Consider the following 22,380-nt stretch of genomic DNA (forward strand, 5'->3'; position numbering starts at 1 on the left):
AAAATAAATTTCCCCCCTAATATCAGGGTTTTATTCTGAGTTATGCACACTCAGTTCCTCTTTAAGTCCCTTGAGCCTAGAGTCTGTTAGACAGTGAAGACTGCGTGAGCATGTGAACTCTGATAGATTTCACGGAGTTCTGAAGCATTGCTACCAGGGAGTTAAGGCCTTTTGGGCGCATGTTGAGTTTTGAATCATAAAAGTTTAATTTGAAAGTTATTTCCTATTTTGTTGGCATAGGATATTATGTGCTGCTGGGGAGTATTTCAGCCTTCCTGATTTTTTTAAATACAGTATGTTGACATTTATGTTATTGCTGTGGTTAGTCTTTTCATTTACTATAGGAAGTGGAAAAAAAGTTATTCCAGATTATTATTTTTTAGGGCTGCATTTTAATCACAGGTAACTAACTCTGTGATTAATGCAGTAATCATTAATTGTAATAAAAAGTAATTACAATATAGTATGTTCTTTCTCCTCCAAACATCTCTTCTGCTCTTTTCCACTCCCAACTCCTGTCCTCAGTATAATCCAAAATCTTTCCCCCATCTGCTATTCAACATCACCCCCCCCCCCCCCATGCCAGTCTAACTTAAAGGTGGTTTTCTGTTGATCCTCACCAGCGGCAGCATTGCACATATGCTGCCTGCAGCCTGGTCCGAAGCTTTCCCTCTGACTTGTCCCACTCAGGCAGAAACAGGAAGTGATATCATAGAAGGCAGGATGGGCCAGATAGAAAACTTTGGAGCAGACCACAGGCAGAATATATGCAATGCTGCCACTTCTGGGGACCGACAATACCACCTTTAAGGTAGATCTGCAGGGGGCATTGAGAGAGGGGCAGATTCTGAATCCCTGGGTAAGGGAGGGGCATAAGTTGCACACCCGCAAGAAGAACTGGAGGGGCCACTGATGGAAGCTATGACTGAAGCAGTGAGCTCCAGCAGCCACAAGAAGAGCTTGGTGCTGCTCATCACCAAGTTTCTATCGCTGTTCATGGGGGTGGAAGGGAGGGAGGGAGGGAGGGAGAGGTGCTGGACAATGAGAGGGAGGGAGGAAGAGAAGAGAAAGAGAGAGATAATGGACCTGGGAAAGATGAGAGGGAGGGGAAGGAAGAGAAAGGGAAAGATGTTGCCTCTGGGGATGGGAGGGAGGGTGATTATCAGTCCTTTAGTGAAGGGAAGGGGGATGGGATTTCATTTACCAACTTTCTGTGGTTACAGTCAAAGTGATTTACATATTATATACAGGTATTTATTTTGAACCTAGGGCAATGGAGGTTTAAGTGGCTTGCCCAGAGTCACAAGGAGCTGCTGCAGCAGTAGTAAAAAAATAAATTAATTAAAAATACCATTAATTGTGCTCTTAATAGCAATAAAAAGATTTTTATTGCAATTAATTAAAATTTTTAAGCAAAACGCAGCCCTATTATTTTCAAGTTGAGACAGCTTTGTGGTATAAGGGCATATTTTCCTGAAGATCATTTTAGGTTGTTTGTTCAACTACTGATCACTACTACTACTGGAACTCCTCTCATATGAGGAAAGGCTTAAGAGGTTAGGACTCTTCAGCTAGGAAAAGAGATGGCTGAGGGGGGATATGATAGATGTCTACAGAATACTTAATGGTATAGAATGGATAAATGTAAATCGATTTTTTTACTCTTTCAAAAACAAAGACTAGGGGACACTCAAGGAAGTTACGTTGTACTACAGTACAGTCTCGATTATCCGTCCTTCACTAATCCGACCATCTGGCGTATCTGACAGACCTCTCCCCAGTGACATCATTGCGTTGCCTTTAAAAAGCGTGCAGTTTCTCTTCCTGTTTTCCAACTTCACACACTGCAAGGGAACCATGATTTGCAGCTGATACTCCTTCGTGCACCCCTCATCCGAGTTAAGAATCATGTGGCTTCTCTTCCTGTTTGTGATTTCAGTCTTTGCTTTTACGCATGAATTTTTGGATCTGGGACCCCACTTTTGTAGTGAGGGAACCATTTTTAGATTTGAGATCATGCTTTTGCAGAAATTTTTGGACCTGCCCTATCTGACCCGAGAGCTTTTCCTGCCAGGGATCCATTTTTGATCTGAGGTAGTGCTTTTGCAGAGATGGAACCATGGTAAGTTTTTTGTGCCCTATGAATTTTATGTAGTACCATATGTATATTCCTGTTTACTCATTTATATTTACAGCACTTTCTTTATTCTTACTCTCATTTATTTATAGTACATTTCTACCCCACATTTTCCCATGCATGCAGGCACAATGTGGCTAACATAGGATAAGTAAAAATGACAATACAATAAAAGAAATAGTAAGAGACAAAAATTAGGCAAGGAAGGGGAAGGGGGCATAACAGTTTCAGGGGTATGTAAGTGGGGCTATTGATCTGTAAGAGTGTAAAGGGAGTAGACCATTCTTAGATCTGGAGGGTTTCCATTTGCAGTTCTACTGTCTTGAGACATGGGGTTCTGCTTGGTTCTGTTGTCATGATTTTTGCTTCATACGGTGCTGTTATTGACTAGAGAGGACAGCTTGAGTGAGGCTGAACATGCAGTGATCTTGAGAAATAGGGCTCTGCTTGGTTCTGTATTTCTGTATATGTAGTTGATAAATTTGGTTTCCCTTGCTCGGTTCTGTACCTGTACAGTTCTGTATTTCTGTTCACATTGTCTGCTTTACAATTGCTGCATATTGCTCTGTATTTGTGCTCAAATTGCCTGCTGTACAGTTTTCTTTACATTGCTGATTAGTGTTAATAAACAAAATTTTAATTAAAGATACACTATCCCTGTTCTTTATGCTTACAGTTATGTTGTCCCTACATTGTTTGAGGGGTTCCCATTGTTTTCCGTATTATCCGACTTTTCACTTATCTGACACTGGACTGATCCCATTTACGTTGGATAATCGATACTCTGCTGTACTTTTAAAACAAACAGGGGGAATATATTTTTTCCACTCACTGAATAATTAAGCTCTGAAACTTGTTGCCAGAGAATGTGGTATCAGCAATTAGTGTATCTGGGTTTTAAAATGGTTTCTTGCTTTAGTATCCTCTTTCAATCTTCAACTGTGCTCCACTGCCCCCACTCACTAGAATGGCCACTGTCTTGATCTTATCCTCTTCTCAAACTGCTCACTCTCCAGTTTCTGTGCCTCAACTCTTCCCCTCTCTGACCATCATCTGATAACTTTCACACTTAAACACCCTCCTCCCCAGTCCCGTCCAATCTTAACCAATACATTTAGGAATCTTCAGGCTATTGACCCTTCTACTCTGCCCTCCAGAGTTTCAAATCTCTTCTCTACCACTATGTTATCCAAGTCTGTCAATGAGGCTGTCTCTTCCTATAATACTATTCTCTCCTCTGCTCTAGATACTCTCGCTCCTCCCATTTCCCATTCTGTAAAATGTACCAAACCCCAGCCTTGGCTGACCTCTAGAATCCACTACCTATGTCCCTGTGCCCGCTCTGCCGAACTCCTTTGGCTGAAATCCCGTGCCCATGCTGACTTCATACATTTCAAATTCTTGCTGACCTCCTTCCAGTCTGCTCTTTTACTTGCCAAACAGGACTATTACATCCAGTTGACAAATTCTCTTGGCTCAAACCCTCAACGTCTCTTTGCCATACTGAACTCTCTCCTCAAAGTGCCTTCATCTCCAACTCCCCCTTCACTTTCTCCCCAGACTCTGACTGAGTACTTTCATGATAAGGTTCACAAGATTAAACTTGAATTCTCAACCAGGTCACCTCCACCTCTCCTTCCCTTAGTCCATTCTCTCAACCCTCCAACCCCTGCCTCCTTTTCTTCCTTTTCTGAAATCATGGAAGAGGAAACTACACATCTTCTTTCCTCCTAAAAACTAACTACCTGTTCCTCTGATCCTATTCCCACCCATCTACTTAACACTATCTCTCCTACTGTCATCCCTTTTATCTGTCATATCCTCAATCTTTCACTTTCCACTGTGACTGTTCCTGATGCCTTCAAACATGCCGTAGTCACACCACTCCTTAAAAAACTTCATTGGACCCTACCTGTCCTTCCAACTATCGCCCCATCTCCCTCCTCCCTTTCCTATCCAAGATACTTGAACGTGCTGTTCACCGCCATTGCCTTGACTTTCTTTCTTCTCAAGCTATTCTTGATCCACTTCAATCTGGCTTTCGCCCCCGTCATTCAACTGAAACAGCGCTTGTTAAAGTCTCCAATGATCTGTTCCTGGCAAGATCCAAAGGTCTGTATTCTATCCTCATCCTTCTCGATCTATCTGCTGCTTTTGACACTGTTGATCACAGCCTACTCCTTGAGGCGCTGTCCTCACTTGGATTTCAGGGCTCTGTTCTTTTCTGGTTTTCTTCTTATCTCTCTCAGCATACCTTTAGTGTATACTCTAGTGGATCCTCCTCTACTTCTATCCCACTGTCAGTTGGTGTACCTCAGGGATCTGTCCTGGGACCTCTTCTTTTCTCCATTTATACTTTTTCACTTGGTACTCTGATCTCATCCCATGGTTTTTCAGTATCATCCTTAAGCTGATGACTCCCAGATCTACCTCTCCACACCAGAAATCTCAGCCGAAATCTAGGCCAAAGTATCAGCCTGCCTGTCTGACATTGCTGCCTGGATGTCTCAGCGCCATCTGAAACTAAACATGACCAGGACTGAGCTTCTTATCTTTCCCCCTAAACTAACCTCTCTTCCTCCCCCATTCTCTATTTCTGTGGATTACACTCTCATCCTTCCTGTCTCAACAGCTCGTAACCTTGGGGTCATCTTTGACTCCTCCCTCTCCTTCTCTGCACATATTCAGCAGACTGCTAAAACCTGTCATTTCTTTCTCTATAATATCACCAAATTTTGCCCCTTCCTTTCTGAGCACACTACCAGAACTCTCATCCACACTCTTATCACCTCTTGCTTAGACTATTGCAACTTGTTTCTCACAGGTCTCCCACTTAGCCATCTCTCTCCTCTTCAATCTGTTCAAAATTCTGCTGCACGACTTATATTCCACCAGTGTCATTATGCTCATATTAACCCTCTCCTTGAAGTGACTTAAGGAGAGGGTTAATATGAGCAGTCACTTCACTGGCTTCTTATCCGTTTCCGCATACAGTTCAAACTCCTCTTATTGACTTATATGTGCATTCACTCTGCAGCTCCTCAGTACCTCTCCACTCTCATCTCTCCCTATATTCCTCCCCGAGAACTCCGCTCACTGAGTAAATCTCTCTTATCTGCTCCCTTCTCCTCTACCGCTAACTCTGTCCAGACTCCGTTCCTTTTATCTTGCTGCATCATATGCCTGGAATAGATTTCCTGAGCCAGTACATCAAGCTCCATCTCTGGCCGTCTTCAAATCTAAGCTAAAAGCCCACTTTTTGATGCTGCTTTTACAGTGGTGGAAATAAGTATTTGATCCCTTGCTGATTTTGTAAGTTTGCCCACTGACAAAGACATGAGCAGCCCATAATTGAAGGGTAGGTTATTGGTAACAGTGAGAGATAGCACATCACAAATTAAATCCGGAAAATCACATTGTGGAAAGTATATGAATTTATTTGCATTCTGCAGAGGGAAATAAGTATTTAATCCCTCTGGCAAACAAGACCTAATACTTGGTGGCAAAACCCTTGTTGGCAAGCACAGCGGTCAGACGTCTTCTGTAGTTGATGATGAGGTTTGCACACATGTCAGGAGGAATTTTGGTCCACTCCTCTTTGCAGATCATCTCTAAATCATTAAGAGTTCTGGGCTGTCGCTTGGCAACTCGCAGCTTCAGCTCCCTCCATAAGTTTTCAATGGGATTAAGGTCTGGTGACTGGCTAGGCCACTCCATGACCCTAATGTGCTTCTTCCTGAGCCACTCCTTTGTTGCCTTGGCTGTATGTTTTGGGTCATTGTCGTGCTGGAAGACCCAGCCACGACCCATTTTTAAGGCCCTGGCGGAGGGAAGGAGGTTGTCACTCAGAATTGTACAGTACATGGCCCCATCCATTCTCCCATTGATGCGGTGAAGTAGTCCTTTGCCCTTAGCAGAGAAACACCCCCAAAACATAACATTTCCACCTCCATGCTTGACAGTGGGGACGGTGTTCTTTGGGTCATAGGCAGCATTTCTCTTCCTCCAAACACGGCGAGTTGAGTTCATGCCAAAGAGCTCAATTTTTGTCTCATCTGACCACAGCACCTTCTCCCAATCACTCTCGGCATCATCCAGGTGTTCACTGGCAAACTTCAGACGGGCCGTCACATGTGCCTTCTGGAGCAGGGGGACCTTGCGGGCACTGCAGGATTGCAATCCGTTATGTCGTAATGTGTTACCAATGGTTTTCGTGGTGACAGTGGTCCCAGCTGCCTTGAGATCATTGACAAGTTCCCCCCTTGTAGTTGTAGGCTGATTTCTAACCTTCCTCATGATCAAGGATACCCCACGAGGTGAGATTTTGCGTGGAGCCCCAGATCTTTGTCGATTGACAGTCATTTTGTACTTCTTCCATTTTCTTACTATGGCACCAACAGTTGTCTCCTTCTCGCCCAGCGTCTTACTGATGGTTTTGTAGCCCATTCCAGCCTTGTGCAGGTGTATGATCTTGTCCCTGACATCCTTAGACAGCTCCTTGCTCTTGGCCATTTTGTAGAGGTTAGAGTCTGACTGATTCACTGAGTCTGTGGACAGGTGTCTTTCATACAGGTGACCATTGCCGACAGCTGTCTGTCATGCAGGTAACGAGTTGATTTGGAGCATCTACCTGGTCTGTAGGGGCCAGATCTCTTACTGGTTGGTGGGGGATCAAATACTTATTTCCCTCTGCAGAATGCAAATAAATTCATATACTTTCCACAATGTGATTTTCCGGATTTAATTTGTGATGTGCTATCTCTCACTGTTACCAATAACCTACCCTTCAATTATGGGCTGCTCATGTCTTTGTCAGTGGGCAAACTTACAAAATCAGCAAGGGATCAAATACTTATTTCCACCACTGTAACTCCTAACCCTTATTCACTTCTTCAGAACCCTTATTTTATCATCCTCACTTTAATATTCCCTTATCTCTTGTTTGTCCTGTTTGTCTGTCCTAATTAGATTGTAAGCTCTGTCGAGCAGGGACTGTCTCTTCATGTTCAAGTGTGCAGCGCTGCGTACGTCTAGTAGCGCTATAGAAATGATAAGTAGTAGTAGTGATCAGGTGTTCATGTTTTTTTTAGTGGCGTTTGAATTATAATTCTTCTAATAAATATTTTGTAAGGAATAATTTGTTATGTATTTAGTGTCTTAACATTATCTTTAATAATATCTTATTTTGAATACTTAGGATTATATTTAAGGTACATAGGACAAATTGGTTTTCCTTAAATACTAGTTAAAATTTAATGCCAAGAAGTGCAGAGAATGCACTTAGGGGGGTAGAAGTACAAAAGTGATGTACCAAATAAGAGGAGAGAGAGACTGATAAGCACAGCTCAGGAGAAGGACATTGGGATGATGGTGTCTAGGGATCTCAAGGTGACAAAACAATGAGACAAGATACTGGCCATGGCCAGAAGGATGCTAGAGAGGGGTATAACCAGCAGAAGAAAGGAAGTGTTGATGCCCCTGTTCAAGTCATTGGTGAGGCCCCACTTGCAGTATTGTGTTCAGTTTTGGAGGCTGTATCTTGCTAAGGACATGAAAAGAAGAAGCATCTAAAATGGTATGGGGTTGGTGTCAGAAGATGTATGAGGAGAAACTTGAGGACCTGAACATGTACACCCTGGAGGAAAGGAGAGATAGAGGTAATATGATACAGGCATTCAACTATTTAAAAGGTATTAATCTACAAACAAACCTTTTCCAGAGACAGGAAGGTGGTAGAACTAGAAGGCATGCAGGGGCATGCGATGAAGCTACAATGTAGTAAATTTAAAACGAATCGGAAAAAAGGTTTCTTCACTCAACGTGTAATTAAACTCTGGAATTAGTTGCCAGAGAATGTGGTAAAGGCAGTTAGCTTAGCGGAGTTTAAAAAAGGTTTGGACGCCTTCCTAATGGAAAAGTCCATAGACCATTATTAAATGGACTTGGGGAAAATTCACTATTTCTGGGATAAGCAATATAAAATGTTTTGTACTTTTTGGGGATCTAGCCAGGTATTTGTGACATGGATTGGCCACTGTTGGAAACAGGAAGCTGGGCTTGATGGACCTTTGGTCTTTCCCAGTATGGCAATACATATGTACTTATGTAAGTTCCTGAAGAAAAAGTCCATAGTCTGCTATTGAGATAGACATGGGGAAAGCCACTCCTGATACTGAGCTAGATGGACCATCAATCCAGAATGACTATTCTTATGTTCTTATATTCACACAAAGGGATTACTGTATTTGCAGGCATGCTTTCTATTGTTATGCAAATAATCCCTAACTTTCTATTATATTTTTGTCCACTGCTGCACCCTAAACTTAAGATTTCAATGCACTAGCCACAGTGACTCCATGGTCCTTTTCCTAAATGGTAACTCCTAATATGTAATCTAGCATTCAGATCACAGAAAGGACCAGGTTTGGTAAGGTTCCCACTAAAGAATAAACTGAATGGTAGTGTGGCTCTTGATTTGAAATGCTGGGAAGGGGAGAGGTAGGGAGAAGATACTAGGGGAAAAAAAGGCAGAGGGCAGAGTCTCTGGAGATGTGGCAGATAGACTGATGGTGGTGAGCGGTTTTTTAGCTGCCAACAGTTTTATGTCCTGATATTCAATGCCAGGCCATGTCCGGGCACCAATATTGAATATCTGGGTATGTGTGGACAGCTAGCACTTATCCAGTTAAGGCCAACATTCCGCTCTTAACGAGATAGGTGACTCTGGACAAAGATAGGACTATGTTTTACGTGATCCAATCTACCTGACACTTAACCTCATAAATGCAGACTCTGCCCAAACTCTGCCCCAACTCTGCCCCTGGACCACCCACAATATAGGCGGTTTCAGCTTAAGCAGTTAGAGGGTATATCCAGCAGTACTCTGCCTCTGCTGCCTAGTTAAATTGCTTTGAACATCGATCCCTTTCTGTCTTAAAAAGTAATGACTCTGTGCTTCCTTGGAAGTCCTATTCCTACTTTCCTCCCTTCCGAGCCCCTACCCCAGCTGTGGCAGCAGGAGGGAAAACATTCCACTGACGCTGACTAAAGTGGTGACGGTCCCGGCACTGATTCAAAATGGCCACCGAGAGTTGACGCGGCCTCGTGAGACTGCTTCAACTATCAGGGGCCATTTTGAATCTGCGCAGGGACCGTCACCACTCAGCATTGCAAGGGGAACAGAATACAGGGCAGCACTCTAGGCAGGAAAGAAAAGAGGTCACTAGACCACCAGGGCAGTAGAGTAAGGTAAGGGGAGGGGCGGCTAGGACACTCTTAGGTGGTTGTGACGGGGGCAGGGGGTGAAAGGGGTGGGGCGATATGTGATGGGGCAGGGTGGGTGTGGCAGGGGCGGGGCATTGCAGGGGGCAGGGCATGTGTCCTCTTTTTGGGGGGGACCAAATATGATAACTCTACACATGTGACTTTAGGAGAAATATAGGTGGAGGGTCATCAGCCTTTCATTAGGAGTTCAGGAAGTGCACCAGCACAGAACAAGGACAACTGTGCCAGCTGGTATTTTTCTAGCATTATCTACTAAGTTACTACCAAATGTCAGTATGCAAGGTGCTAAATGTAGCATCTAGAACTAGACGAAAACAATAATTCACTAAACCACTTAAGTATATTTGCTTTCACAATTTAGTTTTATGAAAGCAAAAGGCTAGAGAGAAGCAGCTGTTAACAAGACACCGGAACACAATAGTACTGTGTGACAGAATGGGAACTTGAAAGCCATTTAAAATCTCTAATGGAAATGTCATGTTTACTACATTAGTTGAACTGACAATAGACAAGGACGATTCAGATGAGTATTTCTCAACTAGTTGTACTGGAATAAAAGAATGCTAAAGAACAAGCTCACCAAAACTGATTTCGTAACAGTACAATTCAGTGTGGAGGCAAGGTATTTCAAGAGCCTGCTGTGCTAGGCATATACCTGATCAGTAGTGATGACAGCGTTAAGTGCTCTTCATTGCAGATAAGGAAATGAAGACCTAGGACAGGGGCCCTCGGCCCTCACCAGGTCAGGTTTTCAGGATTTCCCCAATGAATATGTAGAAGATCTGTTTGCATGCAAATATGTCTGGTGCTTATTCATTGTAAATTAAAGAATCATTGACATGCAATTAAATATTTTACTCTTAAATCCTTTATTAATGCTCAATTGATACTTTAAAACGTAATAAAGTCTTATCCTCGCTTTGCTGTCCTCTAACTGGCTGAAATACTCAACTAAATATAAATTATTTCACTTAGTATATATCACAAATACATGTCCTACATTAGATGAGAAAATACTACCCTTAATTTTAACACGAAATAGCTCAGTCTTATATAATCCCACTCTGGGATTTTTTAATGTATAATAGTTGTTTGATGTCTGTGATGTTCTTGGTTGATCTTGTACTGCACTTCAACAAGCCCTCCAATGTTTCATTGACCCACTGTACTGTCTGGAAGTTCTTAAAGTAATATCCTGATTCCAAAAGAATCCATTCAAAAGAGCAAGTAATGTTCATAGATGGTGGTTGATTCATAAGAATGATCAACCTGATCAATGTATCACATGTATACTTTCGTACTATTCACAAGTCCACCAACTTCAGTAAATCATTTGTAAGCATTGGGGTATTTTATCCTTGCATTCGGGATTTGAGCAAATCCTGAGATTTTCATTTACCAGGGGTAGGAATTTCAAGGAATTGATGAAAGGAAGAAAAAAAAGAGATTTTAGAAAGCCCGGGGCACTACAGTTGCCAACACTGTGTTTATTGCTTTAATAACAAATTCAAAATAACAGTCTCAAAATATTCATGAAATTCACTGCTTGCCTCAGTGGCATAACTCATTGGTGTTCAAGACTTGCAACAGCGAGACTTTACAACATCAGCTTCACCATTGGCTTTGCAGAGAAAAGTATTTTTGAAATCACTATCATAACTTAATCACTCATATAATCTTGGCGATTTTACCAAATTTAAATGCTTTCATTTAATTTTTTAGATTGATACTCATCTGAATTAACATTCCACTGCCGGGTCGGGGACATAATCCAACATGACTCATGCTTTCCTGAACTAGCTTAACCAGTCAGTGTTTTTGATCTCAGCAAGATGGCAACCATGTTTTTCTGGGCTAAATTAATGTACATTTGTCCTTTAGATTGTAAGCTCTTCGAGCAGGGACTGTCCTTCTATGTTAAATTGTACAGCGCTGCGTAACCCTAGTAGCGCTTTAGAAATGTTAAATAGTAGTAGTAGTAGTAGTAGTAATGTCATCCACTCTACTTATAAATTTAAACTCCATGGAAAAACCGTATTTAGCTTAAATATCCACCATTGTTCTCTGTAATTCAAATGTTTTTCCTTACGTATTACCAGGGCTTTTTTTGAGGGGGTACTTGAGGGTACTGAGTATCGGCATCTTTTTCATTGCCTGCTAAAATTGACCCATGGACCCCAAGTTTTAATGATAGAGGTCAGGCTTTACACACCAATTTTGTCTTGTAATAGATTCTGTGACTGGTTGCAGGGGGCCTGGCTATTATGGAGTGGGTCCCTCAGTGATCACCCCACTCCTGAAGGGTGGCCTAGCATTTGAGTACCGGCACCTTTTTTGCTAGAAAAAACACACTGCATATTACTATGATGAAAGAACCAAAGATCCTTACTATGGATAAAGTTTTTGTTGAAAAATGGACTGCGATTTCAAATCACTGTAGTATAGACCTGATGGTTTTAATTATAGAGGCCACAATGGAAACTGAAGTTGATTTGAAAGTAAAGATTAGTAAAATGGAAGAGGAGTTCCATAATAAATAAAATACGGAGGAATATGACAGGCAGATGGCTGATTCGAGCTCTGCTGTGGATAAGGTTCGGAATCAATTCGTCAAGTTAACTGAAAAGAGATGAACGAGACTTTCAATTAGGGAGAGTTTACACATGGAATAAGAAAGAACAAGATTATGATGGCAAGAAAATGGTTGCCTTTGAAGGTTCGTCTGGTGACTCTGATTATGGTGTTGAGTGGCAGTGGTCATCAGAATGAGAAATCTCTCACTGAGACATGACAACCAATGGAGGCTGGTATGAAGAAACCTAGAGGAAAAATGGGTCCAAATTGGAAGTAAAGACATGGAAAAAACAGAGATGACAGTAGTAAATATTTTGGGAGTACAGCTGTCTGAATGTCAAACCCAGTTGTTGAATTTAGGTTTGGGTTATGTTCCCAACAATCGGGTATAAAAGGCTGTCCTAATGTTATCCAGCGAGCTAACCGAGCACTGGTCTGGACATGGCCTGGCATTGAATATCCAGGGGTAATTTAGCCTGCAGCTGTAAAGTGGCTTAAAAATTGCTGATCGCTGCAGACTGAATATCTGCTCCAGGATTCTTAAGACACATTTCAAGAGAAAGGGTGTCCCCTTTTTGTTGATATAAACAGCAGGTTTTCCCTGATTGTATCTAAGATGACTCAGTTAAGGAGAAAAAGTGTTCTTCAACCGAAGGATAGGAGTCTTTCATTGGGTGCCACTCTATTTATTTATTTCCAGTTCCTTTGCAAGTGTCATGTCAATGATCAGGGAGTTAAATATGTGTTTTCTGACTCAGACCAACTTGAGAGATTTCTTTTGGGCAAAGAGGTTACTTAAATCCTAGATAGGGGATCTTAATGTTTGAGTCTGCATATAGCTAAGCTGTGATTTGGCTATTCAGATTTCCTTTGGTGTCCTTTTTAATTTTTTTTCTTGGCTTTTCTTAATGTGGACTATGTTTATTTCCATTTTGTTGTTGCTGGTTTTGTTTATGTAATTTCAAAAATGCTTAAAGAAAAAAAAAAAAAGAAACATACACATCAGGTCATTTCATTTGCCAAATGGCAAATAATATTATCGTTATGTTTGTGGTCTGGGTTAGAGAAGGAATGAGGATGGACCAAAAAATGAATTGGGTAACGACAATATTAACCTCTGTCTACATAAGTTATACCATTATAGGTCAGCACCACTATCCTGATAATAACTGATGCTAAATAAATGGATAAAGTGGTCAGCTCTGAAATTTATAGTGGTAATATCCAGTCTGCTATCCGGATAATTTAGGACAGGCTTCTGTCTGTCCCTAAGTTACCTGGTTTAGTTATTTAGATAGCAGACTGAATAGTGTCACTGTCTAGATAAGTTCTGAGACTGCCCTGGCTCTGTCCATGCTGTCACCCAGCACTATCCACATAGTGCTGAGGCGGTCGGAAAGGATATTTTGTAGCACTGCAGAATACCTTGGTTAGCAGTATTTATCTTGATAGTAGGTGCTGTTAGCTGGTTAAGTGCTTTTGAATATTCAACTGTTAGTTTAGGCTTAAGCTAAACAGAGAGTGCCAGCATAGTCTCTGCACTATCAGAATATTCAACGCTCCTGCCTATATAAACAGTAGCATTGAGTATATGGATTTAGTTAAATGCTTAGACTGCGCCGGCTGAAAACTGACCCCTTCCTAAGCTGCTCATACCTTAAGATGGCTCAAAAGCAGGGGTGAAAAATTACAAGTTGGTGCAGGGCATCACAGTACTTTCAGCCAACCATGCACAACAGGAAATAAAGCTAAATAACAGCCAGGCTGAGCTTTCAAAAAATCGTGTTAGCTGTGTTACATTAAGTTCTATCCCTATCACTCTTACTATTAGCTGTGACATTGATTTTTTATGGCTCTGCTATGCCCCATTTTCCATTTCTTGTAAAGATTGATCCTCCTTGTATCAACAAATAAGCACTTCTCATACTTTCATTTTTCTTAAAGACAATCATTTCTCCTTTGAAATTTTTTTTCCCTTTTTGATAGGAATCTTTCTTTGATGGTGTCAGCCCTCCCGTGTGACAGCATTCTTTGGATGAAAATTATTATTGTGATCAGTTATCCCTGAGTGGAGGAAGGACCCCGCTAGAGGGCTGGAGTAGTAGGATGTCCATGGGTGGGAGGAAGCCCAGCCCATGGGGAGTAGTTTGAAATAAAAAGCAGAGAAATAGCACCCTGGTACTGAAGAGTGGAGGGTGGGGGAGTTTGGAAGGAGATAAAGGTTGGATTTATGACCATAGAGTGTCTTTGGTTGCCTGCAGGTCTGGAGTTGCCTGATGGTCCCCTGCCATGAGACCAAGAGGAGAAAAGGAGAATCCTGAGTGAGGAGTGTGACCACTGACTGTAAAGGAGGGTTGTGGCTCCTGAAAGAGGCAACTGGGAGTCTGTATGTGCAATGGGTGGGCAGAGGAGAGACCCACCCCAAGAGAGCTCGGTCCTGAGACCAGGGTGAATCTAGAGAAGGGGTCACCACTGGAAGAGGGTCAGACCAGAGGAGGGTCTGAGCCCACAGAGATACAGGGATGGATGAGTGAGGTGAGATTGACCCTGAATGTGAAACTGAATTAAACTGAACTGAGATCTATTTTGTGGCCCAGGGCCAGAGCTAGTATACGGCTGAGCCCGGGTTACACAGATACGTAACAGCAGAAAAACTGACATTTGTATTGGATCTGAAGGCACTGGATGTGTGATAAACTGCAAGTACCATCTGTGCTTTTCCATAAATATAACCTGAAATAACCATTAATTTTAACTGAGAATGCTGTAAATAAACAAAAAAAATCATCTATAAATAAGACTAATAAACTATTCAGATTTAAAAATTCTGTATAAAGAAAGCAACCTAAAAATTCTGTATAAACAAAGCAACCTACAGAAATTCTGTATATAGAAAGCAACCTACAGAAGGCATCTATCACAGGACTGATAATACCAATGTATTTAGAGGTATTCAGTACTGAGATTAATATGTTCAGTATCAGCCATAGACACAACCTTCAGAATTTTGTCAAAATTTGACCATTTTCCATTAGAATAATGGACCCCAGGTTGAACATAAGATATATTGATATATAACTCCCAACCTGGATTGTTTTCATACTTTGCTTAAGAATAGAGAGGACATAAAAATATCTCATATTGTTCTCCAATCAAACTTGAGTTCAAACATCTGAATGAGATGCTTATATTTTTGCTTGACCAAGCTTGCAATATGTAATGCACAATGAAAATTTCTGTACCATGTTATCTGTTAATTTGGAAATCAACATGCGTTAACAGCAAAGGCGCTATTTCTACTGGTAGTGTGGCTCTCACTTTAAGTGTTAGTGGATGTTAAGGTGGTGATTTTAGAAGCTGCATTCCTGTCTTAGATGTCTGGAAACTGGCAATTTAGATGTCCATATTTTAGGGACATCCAAATCCAGATTTCATAAAGCCAGGATATGGATGTCATCAAATGCAGTATGTCTATATGGCAAGGGGGAGTGGTCTGAGTATGTGTTGGACGGGACTATGAATAGGATTACCATACATCTGGATTTCCCGGTAAATGTCTTCCTTTTCAGGGACTGTCGGAGATCTGGGTGTTTTTTTTTCCAGCCAGCTCATTTGCCCAGGTTGGTGGGTGGGAGGACAGATGAGCTTGCCTTCTCCCCTCCCCCAGCCTACTGTAGCGCACCCTGGTGGTCTAGTGACCTCTTCGGTGCAGAAAAGAACTTCACTCTTTCCTGCCTGCTGACGCTGACCTTCTCTTTGCTACCTCTTCTTCTTGAAAATGGCTGCTGAGACTTCAAGTGGAACATTCTTAGCCATCCATATAGGTCTGAGGAATAGTCTATTGGTTAGTGTAGTACCCTGAAAAGCAAGGGACTTGGGTTTGAATCCCACTTCAGTGCTTTGGGTTTATTTATTTTCTTGTTTTAATTGTGAGCCCTTCAGGGACAGAAATATACCTGACTGTGTAAGAAATCTGCAAGCCTGAAGGCTATTAAAAGTGTAAATTCTAGTAGAGTATGTATTTTTCTGTCCCTGAAGGGCTCACAATGAAATTACAAACAGCTGAAGTGGGAGTTGAACCTGGATCCCATGGTTCTGAGCTCATTGCTATTCTTATGCTGTACATGAATGTCTGTGTAGCCATTTTATAACCTGGACATGTCTATGCAGCCACAAAGACACCCCTGTCCCTTGTTTTGCCATATTTAAAATTTGGACGTTTCAGTTTGTGAAATGGCTGTTCATGCTTGATGTCACCAGCACATGGATGTCCATTTATCATATATTTCAGATCAGGCTGTATGTCAGCAGATCATAAGGGAGGGAAGATCCACCAAAAGGTGGAGAACTCAAGCACCCCACGATAAAAACAATAATGTACAAAAAGTGGGAGTATGACCAAGGAAACCAGACACTGGAAGACGTACTTAAATAAAAATTTATTAAAGATTTGAAGACTCGACACGTCGTGTTTCGGCCGTCAGGCCTGCATCAGGAGTCTGCTGTACAGAGTACTGCGGAGCAATGACGATGGATGTACACTGAAAGCTTTTCAGCAATCTCTTACATGGAAGGTTGCTATGAAGTAATGGGGTTAAATCCTCAAAACTGGCTTGGTAGTCTTAAAAAAGACTGTTTAAAGAAAATTCGTCAGAAGTGCTGCTCGCGCTATCAGCACTTCTGACAAATTTTCTTTAAACAGTCTTTTTTAAGACTACCAAGCCAGTTTTGAGGATTTAACCCCATTACTTCATAGCAACCTTCCATGTAAGAGATTGCTGAAAAGCTTTCAGTGTACATCCATCGTCATTGCTCCGCAGTACTCTGTACAGCAGACTCCTGATGCAGGCCTGACGGCCGAAACACGACGTGTCGAGTCTTCAAATCTTTAATAAATTTTTATTTAAGTACGTCTTCCAGTGTCTGGTTTCCTTGGTCGTACTCCCACTTTTTGTACATTTAGCAGATCATAAGTACATAAGTAATGCCACACTGGGAAAAGACCAAGGGTCCATCGAGCCCAGCATCCTGTCCACGACAGCAGCCAATCCAGGCCAAGGGCACCTGGCAAGTTTCCCAAATGTACAAACATTCTATACATGTTATTCCTGGAATTGTGGATTTTTCCCAAGTCCATTTAGTAGTGGTTTATGAGCTTGTCCTTTAGGAAACCATCTAACCCCTTTTTAAACTCTGCCAAGCTATGGATGTCCATATGTGAGTTACAGGCATGGATGTCCATATTCTGAATTGAATGTCCTTTTTAAAATCTGCCACCACATGTCCTAAAATTCTTAACACCAAGTTTTCCCTGGCCATAGCAACACTCCTTGGATCACTCAAACTTTGCACTTCTGCCTCTACTGTCTCTAAACTATACTGGATCACAAAAAGAGGGAAACCAAAGCAAAAAATCCAAACAGCAACAAAAAAGCACCAGGGGCCTTCAGAACTGAGGATAGTGAGCAAATCTTTATTTTCTGACCCGACAGGATTCCAAGAGGTTGTGGCACATTACTTACTCTTTTAGAGTTCCTTATAAATCTCTTGATTATAAACAGGAAATTTGGGTAAATTGAATGGCCAATTTGTCATAATGAAACAGATTTTAAGTGAAAAACAACATGAGTCTTAATTTCACATTGCACAGCAACAGAAATTGCAGTGGTAGGCAGTTCACATTTTAATCACATTTTGCCTAGGAAACACATTCTCAGGTTATTAGGGTGCAGTAAAAATGTGTAAATTTTATTCATCACAGACTGTGAGATGCAAAGGTTTGTGTTAATTATATTCTGCACTGACATGATTGCAAATGAAAAGGTGTACTGACATTTCTCTTAATTGCTTATATTATTTACTTTCTTAAATAGGTAGGATCCCCAGTAACACTGATCTCTAAAACATAAAAAGATAACATAGAAAATGGCAGCAGAGAAAGGTGACAGGCCAGTCCAATCTGCCCATTAACACCAAGTGCTCATCTCTGCAATCTTTTGCTCTCCACCAGAGATCCTCTGTGCATGTCCCATGTTTTCTTGAATCCAGAAACTGTCCTTGTTTCTAACATCTCCACTGAGAGGTTGTTTCATTGGACCACCACTGCTTTTTAATAAATGTTTTCTTAGATTATACCTTCATCCTATGACTTCTCATTCTAGAGCTTCCTTTCCATTCAAAGAGGATGGGACTTGATATACTGCCTTTCTGTGGTTACAATCAAAGTGGGTTACATGTTATATACAGGCACTTATTTTGTACCTGGGGCAATGGAGGCTTAAGGGGCACTTTTACTAAAGGGTTACCACATGGCAACCTGGAACTACCGCCGGTCCAACGCGGGGACGGCGGTAGTTCCATCTCCAGTGTGCACCATTTTCGGTGCTAGCAGAAATATTGAAAAATATTTCCGCAGGTGGTTACCCAGCAGTAATCGGGCAGTGTCGCACGCTGCCTAGTAACCGCTGGTTTAGCGCGGGAGCCCTTACCGCCACCTCAATTCGGTAAGTGATGCCCCCGAAATGACTGCATAGCAAGTGTGAATTTACCACACAGCCATTTCATGTTTGACTAGGGGCTGCTGCTTTTGCAGGGCCCCTTGTACCACAGCTTAGTAAAAGGGCCCCTAAGTAGCTTGCCTAGAGTTACAAGGAGCTGCAGTAGGAATTGAACCCAGCTCCCCTGGTTGTCAAGCTGCTGCACTAACCATCAGGCTACTCCTCCTTCCTCCTGTCCATTTATACCACTGAGGTATTTCAATGTGTTTTGTCATATTTCCTTTATTCTGCTTGTCCTCCACAGTATGCATATTTAGATCTGTAAATCTGCCCTTATATGCTTTATAATGAAGTCTTGCAAGGTCACTGCTTGAACTCTCGGCAGCCATTTTAAATCGGTGCCAGGAGAAAAACAGTCTGCAGATGCACCAGGCAGGAAAGAGGGGGCTCTTTCCTGTCCCGAAAAGGTCACTAGACCACCACACTAAGGTAAGGAGGGATGTAAGTGAATGGAGTCATGTGGGTGGACGGAGGCTGGAAAATTGGGGAGGGGATCTACATGGGGGAAGGAGAGTGAATCTGGCTTTCTTTTGGTGGGGTCAAAGTGACAGGGGGCGGGTGCAACAGGAGGCAGGACAGGGATGTGACAGCAGGCAGGGCATGTGTCCTGCTTTTTCTTAGGGCAAATATGGTAACCCTATTCAGAGGAGAACTCTCGTGGTGCAGACCCCACCACATCTGCCATTTTTTCATCATCACATGTCTGCACCTTTTCTTATCTGGCGCCTTTAAAGGACATAATGAATCCCAACGCAGTAATAACTCTGTCCATAAAGGCAGAACCAAGTCTCTGTGGCAAAGTCAAAGTAAGTAGAAAACTGCCTGGTTACATAAAGTTAGAAGCGGGGAGTGTCCGGAGCACTACAGACACATGTCCACACCGCTCACTCCATCACGTGATCTCTCATGCATATAATTTGTATGTGTACTTTAGCAACTTAGGTGCAACCATTTATACCATCTCTATGGCTGGTGTAAGTTCTCACCAGTGTGTATTTTACCTGTTGTGCTAGTATTTTATAAAGCCTAGTGGGTGTCTACTGTCCCTTATAGAATAGATGCTCTCTTGGCACAAAACTTTAGGAGCACTGTTATAGAATTGCTCTCCTAGTGCTGTACATAGAACAGAGGGGGTGTGATTAGGGAGTTGGGTGGCAACAACTACTTATATAGCATATATGTAAAGGAACCTATATATGGCCTATGCATGTAGATTATATATTTGTCTTGGATGTAGATAAGCTACATATAATTTGGGATGCCCCAGACAAATGTATAATCTCGTATATCTCCACAACCCCCTACTTGTACATGTAGCTTACCCATAACGGTGCCAATATTTAGTGTTTCTATATTTACCTTATACATATAGCCACACTTCCATATTCAGTGTCTATACTTGTGCAGCACAGCTCTATAACAGGGCGTCTAGGAGTTGATCCTACACAAAGAAAGTGCCAACTTTCCATTAAAGTATACTAGCTAAACCAAGAATATAAACATCTACAATTTAGGCCTGATCACTTATGCAAGCCATAGAGCTGGTGTAAGTGATCACACTTAAATTCAAGAGATAGGTGCATAGCTTATAGTTTTCTGTAAGTTATGGGCTGGATTAAGTAAACAGCGCTCAAAATTCAGCGGCAAATAAACTGGCGCTGAACGGTATTCTATAATGGGCATTCCAGGGTGGGAGCTCTTTAAAGAATAATGTGTAGCACTGGGATCCGCACTCAGCTTGGGCTTGAGGAGTTACACCAACTGAAATAATGTGACATGTGGTGTTCACTAAAAGATGTGTTGTCCTATTTACGTCGTAATGATGTACTTTGCATGCTTTGCAACTTATGTATCACGTGGGAACTAATATTAATGTTTGGCATGTATTAATGCCGTTTAATGCATGGTCAGGGGCAAATAACACATGTTAGGGCTGCAATGCACTGAGGCCCTGATGCTCAAAATTAAACACAGGCGCTAGAGGCCATTAGCGCCATACAAGCGCCCAGACTTACCTGCACAGAATGAGCAAACTAGCATGCAGACGAGCAAAGCAAGTAACATGCTAATTTAGTCAAGCTCATGTTAGTGAGGTCATTTTGTATTCCTCCCCAATGCTCAGAAAAGAGCACCCAAAACAAAACTGCCTTACCACTGCAAAAAATAACAGAAGGTCGGAGCAGGCATTAGGGCAGCGATTCCCAAACCATGTGCCGCAGCAAATTATCAGGGGTGCCGCAGCGCATCGCTCCCTACTTTCCCCTACCGCAGGTCCAGCATCTGCTGCTTCCTGCTTCTTCCCACGCAGCCACTGCAGTGCTTGCAGCTGCAGGGACTTCCCTCTGCCACATCCGGCCCTTGCAACAGGAAGTAGCATCAGAGAGGGCTGGACGCGGAAGACTGGAATGGCCCCGGAGTGCCTGTGTGAATTGCGGATGGCCTGAAAATGTAAGCTGCAAGCACTGCAGTGGCAGTGGGGGAAGGAGGAGAAAGCGGCAGCGATCCTGGACCTGCAAAAAGGAAGTTAACGAGCAATGCTGGATTTAAGGAAGGCAGAGGTGTGCTGGTGCGAGAGGAGGGGGGCTGCAGAGAAAGGGAGACCCATGTGGCTGGGGGGGGTGCGGAGACCCATGTAACTGGGGGGGGGGGGGTGCTGCGGAGGCCCATGTGGCCAGGGAGGGTGTGCTGTGAACCGAAAAGGTTTGGGAACTCCTGCATTAGGGTGTTGGAAGAAAGGATTTCTCATGATTCACATGCTTCTCTCATGATTCTTTCAGCAAAATCTGCGGTTTTGATTGCTTTTGGAAGCAGAAGGAAGCCTGTGCAAGCCCTTAAGCACTGGTCATGAGAAATAGCAGACCTAAGCGAAAACACACATTGGCATCTGTTTTCTGAGTCTAAATGTAAGCGTCAAAGCTAAAAAATTTTTTTTAATGCTTATATTTATGCCGCAGAAAGTAGACGCCAATGTGTGCTTCACTTATCAGGTTTTACAAGGCACACGTGCATAGGAGCTGAGTTTACGACAGAACTCTTCTGCCCATGAGTCAAGCACAATCCTCCCGCTGATCTCCCTAATGCTCAATGCTATTAGTGCTGTATTAGCCTATATTTGCATCTTTCATTATCATTGAGCATTAGGGAGTTGTTCTGCACTGTTCTGGTGGTATTTTAACGGCACTATTCGGAACAGTGCCAGAGTTTTGAGCATCGGGGCCTTAACAACTACCCCTTTAAATATCTACCTGGATGATGTGCTCAGTGACTGAATGCAATTGAATGCTCCATGCTCTATGAAAATTCAACTTTAGTGGCTCCCTAGAACCTTTGTACCACAATGCTGACGAGCAGACTGTACTGTGCATGACAAGACATTTTTCTTAAAATGGCAAAAGTTTAAATGAAGTCATCATTTTCTTTTATCACAATGACAGTATGTACATTTTAATGCTATTTTCCCAGTTAGCATGAATAGAAGACCGTGCAGAGATCAATTAGGCACGTCAAGGTGGGACTTGGTGGCATTTTCATTCCTGAACTCTCTTGGTATAAAATAGTCATTTAAGAAAGCATGCATGATAATGGTGAAGATTTTGATAACAAAAGTGTGTTTGCAAGGGATGCCGACAATTACAATGATCAGGTAAAAGTACTAGCTATATAATTTTGTTGCTATCTTTTTAACATACTACCTATAGCATATCCGCTTTTGTTACCCTGATAAAGTGTCATCTCATTCAAATAATTTTATTTTATTTTCAATTAATTTAGTTTTTGACAGTTCAACATGGTAATCATTGCCTTCTATCATGGCTGCATATTTCTATA

At 42.1% G+C, this 22,380-nt stretch overlaps 1 protein-coding gene across 2 annotated transcripts in view; it reads left to right on the forward strand.

Moving 5' to 3' along the window:
• Window positions 1-759: 759 nt before the first annotated feature.
• NPS (neuropeptide S) overlaps window positions 760-22,380 on the forward strand; it is a 28,984-nt gene continuing 7,363 nt past the window's right edge. Inside the window, exon 1 of one of the 2 annotated variants that reach the window (XM_030204926.1) lies at window positions 760-811. In XM_030204926.1, coding sequence (XP_030060786.1) covers window positions 768-811 — 44 coding nt within the window. In that variant the 5' untranslated portion in view covers window positions 760-767. Of the gene's footprint in view, window positions 812-2,034; window positions 2,123-22,380 lie in introns of those variants that run through there. The other variant, XM_030204927.1, reaches the window with a different exon arrangement.

This window comes from Microcaecilia unicolor, chromosome 5 (genome assembly GCF_901765095.1).
Source record: "Microcaecilia unicolor chromosome 5, aMicUni1.1, whole genome shotgun sequence".
NCBI lineage: Eukaryota > Metazoa > Chordata > Amphibia > Gymnophiona > Siphonopidae > Microcaecilia > Microcaecilia unicolor.